The sequence below is a fragment of the Solanum pennellii genome, chromosome 9 (genome assembly GCF_001406875.1).
Source record: "Solanum pennellii chromosome 9, SPENNV200".
NCBI lineage: Eukaryota > Viridiplantae > Streptophyta > Magnoliopsida > Solanales > Solanaceae > Solanum > Solanum pennellii.
The window spans coordinates 70835053-70845906 of NC_028645.1; the positions used below are offsets into that span (position 1 = coordinate 70835053).

The 10854-nt window shown below is 34.0% G+C and overlaps 1 protein-coding gene across 3 annotated transcripts in view; it reads right to left on the bottom strand.

Moving 5' to 3' along the window:
* Nucleotides 1-3907: 3907 nt before the first annotated feature.
* LOC107029574 (protein YIF1B-like) overlaps nucleotides 3908-10854 on the bottom strand; it is a 7434-nt gene continuing 487 nt past the window's right edge. Inside the window, exons 1-6 of one of the 3 annotated variants that reach the window (XM_015231010.1) lie at nucleotides 10778-10797; nucleotides 9707-9800; nucleotides 7842-8008; nucleotides 5571-5669; nucleotides 5335-5486; nucleotides 3908-4557 (exon numbers count right to left, since the gene is read on the bottom strand). In XM_015231010.1, coding sequence (XP_015086496.1) covers nucleotides 4170-4557; nucleotides 5335-5486; nucleotides 5571-5669; nucleotides 7842-8006 — 804 coding nt within the window. In that variant the 5' untranslated portion in view covers nucleotides 8007-8008; nucleotides 9707-9800; nucleotides 10778-10797 and the 3' untranslated portion in view covers nucleotides 3908-4169. Of the gene's footprint in view, nucleotides 4558-5334; nucleotides 5487-5570; nucleotides 5670-7841; nucleotides 8009-9706; nucleotides 9801-10777; nucleotides 10798-10854 lie in introns of those variants that run through there. The other 2 variants (XM_015231009.2, XM_015231011.2) reach the window with 2 other exon arrangements.

Here is a 10854-nt window from a genome sequence, read left to right on the forward strand (position 1 = left end):
GTAGAGGGGGGTTCATTGACTGTAAAACGCTGCGACTTCACTTCAGACTATGAGTTGCTGTAAGCCAATGTTTTCCAACTTCTAAAGTGAATAAAAGTGATGGCTCAGTTCCTGGGGTTGATGTACACTTGAGCATATACATAACCAAAAACATTGGATTAGATTATTCATCGATCTGTATTTATACACACTATTATTGCTCTGTACTATTAGCATGGAATAAGAAATATGGATATTTGGGGCGGAACATGATGCGAAAAGTGAACGGTGAGAATTGAGATGATTTGGATATGTGAAGAGGAGATACATATGCTCCAAAGTGGAGGTGTGGGAGATTGTTTATGGATGATTTTAGGATAGGTAGAGGTAGACTGAAGAAGTAGTGGAGAGAGGTGATCATTGGACAAGACATGAAATAGTTTCGGTTTAGCAAGGACATGACTTTAGATAGGAGGATATGGTAGACATAAATTAGGACAGAAAGTTAGTATGTAGTCATGCTTCGTCTTGTTTTCCCTTCATATTAGCAAACGTTGTATTGCTCTTGTAGTTTCTTTTACTTCAATTTTTGTTACTATTTGTTGTTCTTTATGTATCGATTATCGTATCATTTTATTGTAGTTTCTATTACATTACTATCTATTATTTTTATTATTATTTGATGTTTCTTGTACTTTCATTACTTCTTTTTCGAGATTATTTTAGACTATTTTGCTTAAGTTGATGGTTTATTGGAAATAAGATATCTACCCTTGTCGGACTTACCCTTGATATGTTGTTCATTAGTGTGAATCACTCAAGAGTAGTAAAATATTTATGGACTTGGAAAGAGTAATTTTTTTATAATACCAACTAACTCATTTTTGTTTGCATTTGAAATAGACGGTTGGTAGATATAATCGATAATTATAAATATATTTATCACCTTATGAATATTTTTGTTTACAAAATATAAATTTATAGGTTAAGTTTTACTTTCATTTACAAAATTTGAAATCACAAATTTTAAAATTTACTAAAGAATTTTGAAATTTGAAGTTGAAATTTTGTATCGGTTTCATAAATAAATATTATGAAGATATCATGCCGTCAAGTCCTATTACCAAATGCTTGCTTAATGAAATGAGCAAATTACGGAGTTGCTCTCATTTCAGAAAACTATTCTATATAATATATGAAAATATATCTTAATAAGGTGATAATATGTAGATGATGTGATCATGTCGTGGATGGTGCACACTTCATGCCATGGTAAGTCTAAGCTTTTTTTTTTTTTTATAAAAAAAAATATTATGAAATTGAATTGACTACACATTTGAATATGACAAACGTTGCGGACGTATACCATCCAAATAAATAGTTTGCACTTTGCTTTAGCTCTTAAAATATATGCGTACACCACAATTCAAAATCATAGCAAAACATTAACATTTTTTTTCATGACATAACTATTTTCACAATTTGAGGAATTCTTGAATGTTCTCTACGGAATTTCGCACGCAACAAAGATGAAATCTTTCCCAAATAAATACGTTGATGGAACCAAACCCCTTTGCAATATCCTTGTACAACAAAATAGAGAAAAATATTCACACCAAAAAAAAAGATCTAGGGTTCTTCATTTTTTAAAAATTGAAAAGAGCAAAACTAATTTCAAAAATTTAAAAAATTCAACTTTCGATTTTTGTTGATTTAAAATAGTTGTTCTGGTAGTTGTAAACAAGAAGAAATTCAATACTCAAAAATATTGGTACATTATATATGTCGTATACATTATTACATGGTTTTACACATATATACATGATATACATGTTATACACAATGTTTATACATCTAATTCGTACTACTATAATACATACTATGAAATGATTTAGTTGATACATAACGCACAACAATGTATATACATTTTCCCAATATATATAAATTATAAAAAAAAGTATAAGAAATATTTTGAAATTATATTAAAGTAAATATTCTTGTGTATGAAATAAATTTTAAGAGTAATGTCAGTTGATATGATCTTGAGTTGACTTTCTTTCAGTTGAAATCAAACCAATATTAGTATAATAGAATTTTTTTTTTCTATACGAAATCAAGTCAAACCAAACTATTAGTCGATTTTCTTTTTCAAAGTTAACTCAATTTATGATTTGATTCGATTTTGTCTAATTATAATGCAGAAGTTAAGATTATAATGGTCAGTGTGACTGCATCTATTAATATTTGGACTCTACCCATTAATGACTTTAAAGCTAAAACGTTTAAAAAGTTCTGCCTATACTAAAATAGGATCTTGGGTATCAGAACATGTAATTAATATAGCCATGCTTCTTCATTATGTTTTAATAAATAAGTGGGTTCATTTTGTTTACCTCTAACATTTCATGTAAAAAATAAAAACATTTGACCAAGCTGATTCAGGTGGAACCTCTTGAACCAATATAGGTGTAAAATGTGAGTCATTTTAGTATTATTTCATGCAAGAAAAAAGATGTAATAACTATAACACGAATTAGTAATATGTAAATATTAACTAACAACCAAACAAGCCCTAAATTGTTGTGAATGTATAAGAACACTAAATAATTGAAAGACAATGATATAAGCAGAACCTACATTCCTACAACTTTAACTTCAGTTGTAAAAACACGAAAACTTTCAAGAGAATCATCATTCTAATGCGATTAGCTAAGAGAGAAAAATGGAGGGAGTGCATCATATTCTTTGTGCTACGCCCACCGTTTCATATTATTTAATATGTATTGATCTGACATATTCTTTTAGTTTATTAAAATAGATAAATATAACGAAACTGAGCAAGTATTATTTTATATTTCTTCTGTTTCATATTAGTTGATTATTTTTTTCACATTCATATTAAGAAATCATAAATAAAAAGATTCACTCCTTAAAAAATTTTATTGAAAATTTTACAAATAAATGTGAACATTTTAAAAAAAGAATTAATTAAAAGGATGATAAAAAAATTAATTTTCTTAATTTAGTAAGATAAAGAATAACTAATTTTAAAAAAATTATCGACTAATATGTGACGAACTAACAAGTCTCCTAGAAAGTTGAATTTTCAAATCGGTGAGAAGTAATTATGAGGTACTACAAACATCCAGGAGAGGGAGAGAGAGAAATCATTGTAATGTGTGCGGAAGTTAAGAATGCTGCGTGCAATGTTGGCTCCTTTAACCAACAGATGAGATTCCATGAGGGTTTGGACCCACCCTGTCAAGCTTTTCCCTCTAATCTCACTCAATAAATATTCATTCTTTACTCACTGCCAAATGATTGGTCACCAAATTATTACAAAAAACGGATCTCAAACTTAATTACTTCATCCCTTAGCACTAAACTCATATTTCTAAAATTATATATATATATAGAAAGATGCAGCAATATTTACAATTCACCAACAGAAAAGTTCAGACGAATGGTTACCAATGTCCATATTGTAGCCCTATGTATGAAAAATAACCATTATTATAACTACTTTTCAGAGCAGGGAAAGATAAGGTAATCAAAGCCCAAGTTGGGATTAGTTTAATAAGGTATTCTAATCTTACATAATGTGGCAGGTAAAGTTCATTACTGCTAACATGTGACACACACATCTTTACTGTGCAGACAAATTCTGCCTAATCAAAAAGATTAAGGATAGTGAGTGCTATCCCAATTGAAATCCGCAGACAAGTGGGATTTACTAAATCACAGTATATGTTCCTTCACATGAACCCAACATACCAAAACCCCTACTGCATGCCCAAGTTCAGGTGTATTTTCAGTTCTTTCAACCATCACATATGCATTTGTACAACAGTTGAAAAGAAAATTTTGAGAATATTAAAATGACTTACATTCATGTAATGGAATCTATCTAAATTAGATCAAATAATGATAGCAGAAATCGAGTTTCATACGACCAAAATGCTACCAAAAGAATCATCATTCAATCCTTCTCCTGTACTTTCTGTTTACCAGTGGGAAACTTCTAAGCATTACAAGCCTTATCGTACACATTGTGGATAATCAGTTCATTTACATGTCTCTCTAGCATTCAAGAATAGAACATCAAAGTGACGAGGATTACAAAATAATTGATTGCTTTACTTCTCTAAAAGCATAAACTGCCACACCACCTTAACAACTGGAGATGTAATTCAAAAGAACCAACTAAGGCTAATCTTCCCAAGCCAAAAGAGAAGAGGAAATTGAGCTAGGGCAATAAACAATAGGAGATAGTGATGGCTACTTGAATCGTACGTCCTCACCTCTGCAAAGAGAACTCTCTTCATCGTCTTCACCAAGAATATTCCCATGCACAAGCATGTCCACGGCATCAAAAAGTAGTAAGAATAGTTTGATATAATTGTTCCCAAAAGAGCTATGGACAATCCTGCAAAAGCATATCCTGCGTATGAAACAATGTCAAGGAGTGGAGCCTCTCCACTACCCAATGACAACAATGTCATCTTCAGTAATGAAACTTGTAAAAACCAGCCAACCAATCCCTTGATAAACAGCCAACTCAGAGCTTCTGGACTAAACCTGACAAGATATGACAAGATTAAGAATTAACACAAACAAAAGGAAGAGGGAATAATGCAGGGATCCACACTACAGAAGATATTGCAAGAAGGTAAAATGTCACAATTTGCAGTACACTGGGAACATAAAAAAAGAGGCACACACATGGGTAGAATAAGACTACAGAGACCAGAGTCAGTAATCAAGGAAACATCAGCAATTGTATCTGATATGACATACCGAAAACTACTCCTTTGTCCATAACTAACTATCCTATTTTCTGTTGAGTTGTGCACGATTTGATTACTTTTCTAAAGAACATTCTTTCATATACTCTTTGGCAGGAGTATCTTCTAATTAATAATTCAGTATTTAGAAGATATCACATGTCCTTTCTGTAAAGTTAACTTTAATCCTACCGTTTGGACCCACTTCTATCTAATATAACAAAATTTCAATTGTTACCTGTCAATCTGTCCAACCGAAGTAGGAACCTAGATTGTGATTGAAGAGATGAGCTAAAGGACATTAGCACAAAACGAAATCATCATCTGGTGTAGCAGATAGCTTCACACAAATAACTGAATTAAGTACTGTTGCTGAAAACGTTTTAAAATTTCATACACTGCATGTTCAACTACAAAATGTCATGCCATTTGGCACTTCAACAAATATGAGGTGAGCAGCCATTACCAAATTCAACACAGATATTTGATGGGTAAAAGATCACATACTTGTTACTATTACTGACAACCACATTCAAAGCCTAAATGAAGCTCAAGGAAACAATAAGCTTACCTCCCCTGCAGACCCAATGATAAGCCAGCAAGAACAACATAAGTACCAAAGGCCATAAATGGAATGTATAAATCTGGAGCATTTATGTCATAGATAGGGGGCTTATAGGATAGCCTGCCACCAACAGGCTCTGTGATTCTTGTCCAATGACCCTGCAGACAGTTGAGAAGATTAGAACTAGGGGACCATAATGCTAAGATGATACTACAATGAGATCAAGGCTAACAAAATCTTACTCTGTGCAGGAAAGGGAAAAGGATAACTTTCAGTTTGTTTCTCACGTACTGGTCATTCACTTGGAAGTAGTACTGGGGATCAGAAAAATATCTACTTATCTGTTTACATAAAAAAGTTGCAAGTTAGAATTCATTTCTACCAGCAAAGCTACACAATCAGTGTCATCCAAAAATAAAATATTATGGATGGAATGGTAGGTGTTTTTATCTGAAAGAAGGTAAGTATTATGAAACGGTAGATGTTTTGGGCACTAAAAATGTTGAAATAAGGCAGTTAATGGTACTATCGTCGAAAATATCTTCATTGTGTTGCACAACCTCATCTTCCAAACATCAATACAGTCAATGTGATTCCGTGAAATACATAAATATTATTTTCTTTATTTGCAATAACGATGAAGCAAAATAGGAGGGATAGCAGCGAATTAAGTGCAAGGAATAGAAGCATGTGAATGCTCCACTAAGAATGTAATTACCATTTAGAATTATTTAGGTGAGAGAAGTATTTGCTGAACTCCTGAGTATTTCAGAAATTAGCTTTTAAGCACTTCAAAGGCGAAAAGACATTTTTGCGGCTCATGATAATACAGAAAAATTCCTTGAGCTGAGGGTCTTTCCGAAAAAGACTTTCTACCTCCACAAGGTAGTGGTAAGGTCTACATACTTTCTACCCTTCCCCAGACCTCACTTGTGGGATTTCACTGGGTATCAGGGTATATTGTTGTTGTTGTAGTTGCTGTTGATAATACAGAAAAAATCCTGATGCACATGAGACTTCTGTTTGCTAAAACATTTTGAAGTACAAGAGAGGAAAAACTATATTTTAGAAAAGAAAGTTCTAAAATGCTGTTGCATTATCAAACCCTAAAAAGGATGGCAATTTACTGAATTTCCACTGATGGCTTCCTCATTCTTTCTTTTATTTATTTTGCTCGTTTCTGCATGATGCTTCAGTCACAATAGCAACTCTAATTAAATCACTCTCTGACAAATACATATATCATTTATGAAGAAAGCATCTACATCACTTGGTATGTGAGGGAAAATCGTTTTCCCTGCCTTAGAGCGTACTTTAATTAACCCAACTGTTAGCAAGACAAAATACCCTGCAGAATCTCTTCCCCTTTTCCGGCCACAATTCCACTTCCCTCAGCATTTTGCTACCCTGTGCCCCTTCTCTAGTCACCTTCTACTTCATTGATCAACCATCAGGGTAATTTCCTGGGTCAATATAATTGTCATTTGCTAAATAAACTATAATCACACAGACTTATGTAATGTTACTTTCTTTTATAATGGTGGTACCCAAGTCATTTGCGTGCCTCCTTGACTAATCCACAGGTACCTAATACAAATCAGGTAACTCCACCCAGCAAGGCTTAGGCAGATTGCGAAAAAATGAATAAGTAAACAGATTGTATATTGGAAACTCTTCACCAAATGTTGCCTCTATTAGGACTTGAATCTTCATTCCTCATTTTGCCCCAACTCTTAGAGCGCTACATCACGCCCTTAGGGATCCCAAATAATTATGTCACATACAAGCGTTCACAATTTCAATAATCGCCCTTGTTAACAATCATTCCATCCGATCTGGTACGCACACTTCACATCAAGACATAACGAGAATTCAAACATCAATGCGGAGGCAAATATATATTTATAACGGTGAATCAGAAGATGGTGTAATAATTTTCCAGATCTATTATTAGTTCCATCTCCTTTAACCACCTATTCCTCTTCTTCTAAGCAGAGGTCATATAGTCTTTTTCCTCTAAGGTATATGTCAATTTGAGTGATACTAACTCATGAATTGCAGTTATTAAGGAGTGGAATTTTCTTCACTTTATTTCAGAATTTCAATCACTATATGATGATGGACGGAAGAGCCCGTTACATCTGAAGTTCAGTTCAAAGTTCAAATCACACCTAAATCTCCGTATTAGTAACAATACCTATTGAATGATGTCATCAAAGTAAAGACAGTGTGCTACTTGCCTTTGGGAATTTCTCGGTTATATAAGAAAAATCGAAGAACAAAAAAACAAATTGAAATCTTACAAGAAAACTATTATTATGGTGGAATGACTCTAGATAAAAAAAAAAGTAAATAAAGAAAGCATTTTTCCTTCGCCTATTGAGGAACAACATTCCTTTGCCTACTGTTATGTCATTTAACATATGTTCCACCACCAAATGAACAACTATGAACATAAGAATCATTATTTTTAAGAAACCTATACAAGTAAAATAAACTATGGAAAAACTTACATTGCTTTGAACATAATGAGAACTTGATCCAAGAATTTTTTCTCCATAAGCCCCTAATCCACCTCTAATGAACCCAGAGCTAGCACCAGAGAATGCATTTCCAAAAGGGTTCGCTTGTGTATTAGCAGACGATCCTCCAGGCTGTGCTCCAAGGTTATCATACATTTCTGCAATATGTGTGGTTTTTCCAACACAAGTGTCAGTAACTCAACATATGCAAAATCACTTTTTCATTAATAAATTGGAAGCCATGAGCAGTAGCAGCTCTCTGTTCCACTTTCGGTCATTGATAGGATAGTGTTTAGAGAAAATTTTGCAGCTACAAGAAGTAAAGAAGTCGAAATTTCAAGCAGCAAGTGTAAAGAAGGTGAAGGTACAGCTGAAGTAGTTAGTATTTACTAATCACTGCTTCAAGTATTCACCATACCTCTAAACACCCCCAACTAAGGTTAAAGCTCAAGAGTAATAGCTGGATAGCAAAGGAAGTGATGAAAGAAGGAGGCTTTGAATTCGTAGCCCATCTTTTGCATGCAGGTAACAGCATCAATTACACACGAACTTACGCCTAGGATATGCCAGCTTGAAATGTGATATTGACGCTTTACACACCGAATAGTGGAGCAAAAGAAGGGCTGATGGAAACTAGAACCAAAGTAATTACCTAAAGTCATGCTTGGCAGGCAAGTTTGACCAGTTTATAGGAGTTGGTGAAAGATTAGGCCACGTCAAGAGAAAGGATGTTTATTGGGAGAGGCCTTGTTTGAACTGCCGTCAGATGATGAAGCACAAGGGATCGGAAGGGGGGAGGGAGCTGTTCGATCTCGAGTGATGATCTATTTGAGATTGGAGAAGGGAGTAAGAAGCAAATTCCACAAGACAGAGTCCAAAATTCAAAGCAACTACGAGAAGATTGCAGGGATGACAAGAGAGGAACTGTCAATCTGCCACCATGACAAGAGACTCTGGGAATGTGCAAATATACATGTCTAATATTTGCCTCCTGAGCATATTTCTGATCTCGGATGATGAAGACAAAACCCAGTCCAGCTACTGGAAAGTATCAAAGGTACATGGTTTCCTTGATGGAGTCGGAATAGGAAGGGGAAAGACTGTTTGCTGTGTCTGAGAAAGCAGAGCTTTTGGAAGATTCTATAAATAAAATTGACAGTTTCGAGAAAGAAAAATACAACTGGCACAGATTGAAAGGAACAGAGAGACAACCAAAAGAAAAATGCTAAAATCACAGGTATCAACTTTCATGAGAGTAGTAGAGGTTGGAACTTAAAATATTTAGAGTGCTCAGTCATCTATGATGAGAGGAAGAGGAGAAAATCCATGGAGGTGCGAACAAGATGAGGGTAAGGAGATGATGCTTCTGTAACCCCGTGAATAATAAAATGCTATAATGGAATGTAACAAGTTTTAAATAATTACAACAAGAGATGTGAAAAGGCACATTGAAAAGTTGATGTCCTGATGTGTTCTACATTCAAGAGACAAAAGGGAATTGATTACGGAGCCTATAATCCGAACTATAGAATCAATTAGCGGTGGGGGTAGAGGAGTTGCATATGTCTTCGGAGAGCAGCCTAGCATACTTTGGTGATTCGGAAATAGCAGGATTTTTTTGTCTTTATTGAGATTATTATGATGCCACAGTAAATATCATAAACTTGCCATGCACTAATGTGGATTTTTAAGAGTCTATTAAAGAATGAATAGAGATATCAGGTGTAACAATACATGTAAAATAAAGTGTAATGCTAAAGAGTTTTATGAACTTTTATGTATAGTGATGGCAGGTATCATCACGAAGACACAAATTAAGGTCATCTATCATATAGTTGTTAATTTGAAATGCTAACCTTACTGAAATAGTACTGTACAAATTTAAATGGGTGTGCCCGGTTGGCAAAAGGCAAAGCTTCACGTAATTGTGCACTTGGGTTTTTCAAATATCTGCAAGCAATAAGCACTTTTTAAAAATAAAGATCTTTAAATATCTGTACTAAGAAATTGATTTTAGTTTGTTGACTTTTAGAATTCTCAGTTTTCTTTACTTCTTTCAATAGGAGTTCCACAGTTCCTTCCAATTTCAGAAGAATCTGTTTCATGAAGAATGTAGGCGTGTCCAAACACACCTATTTCTAAATTCTCAGCAAGCCATATTACCTAAGTAAATCAACAGTTTCTAATAATACAGACAAGGAACAAATTTTATCTTCGTAATTGTAAACTGCCAAGAAGAGCAAACCCTTTTTGCTAAACATGGGATAGACTGCATTCATTGAGGAGACTTAAAATTTTTGCATTGCCATCTTCACAAAGTGTAAACAACAAGCGTCATTTTCCAAGCTTCCTCTATCTCTTTCTAGCAGTACCGAGATGAATAACTGCTAAAGTTAGTTACTTGATCAAATCCTCAAATCCTAAAAACTTCGAATCCCCCCCCCCCACACACACACCCCCACCCACTTTGATCAAATATCAAATCCTAAAAACATCAAAATCCCCCCTACTAAAAAGAACGAAAAAGTTGTTAGGAGACTTGGTGCTCAAATAAGTAGCCACTAAATGGATAACTGCAATCCAAACATATAATGAGAAAAGATAAGTGATTAATTTAGGTCTAAGAACTCTTAGAACTAGACAACAACTGTGTGACTATATAGCTGGGGAGAAAACATCCATTGTTCCACGCGAATTTTATCATCATGCCTTTCAAATTAAATTGCACCAGCAAAATATCTCATATCTTGTTACACAAAAAAAGGGTGCAGGTTTTACAAGTTTCAAGAGCAGAAAGGGAACCCATAAGATCAATATTTTCAAATTGCATTTAATATCTTCTGGAAAATGCCACGGATCCATAATACCAGTACTCAAATCTCTACAATAAATCATTCCCAAACTCGATTATAAAGCAAAGAACTTACTAGTATACAGAGAAAATAGCAATCAATTAAAAGATAAAAATCACAATGCGAAGCTTTTACGAGGCAGGATCTCATAT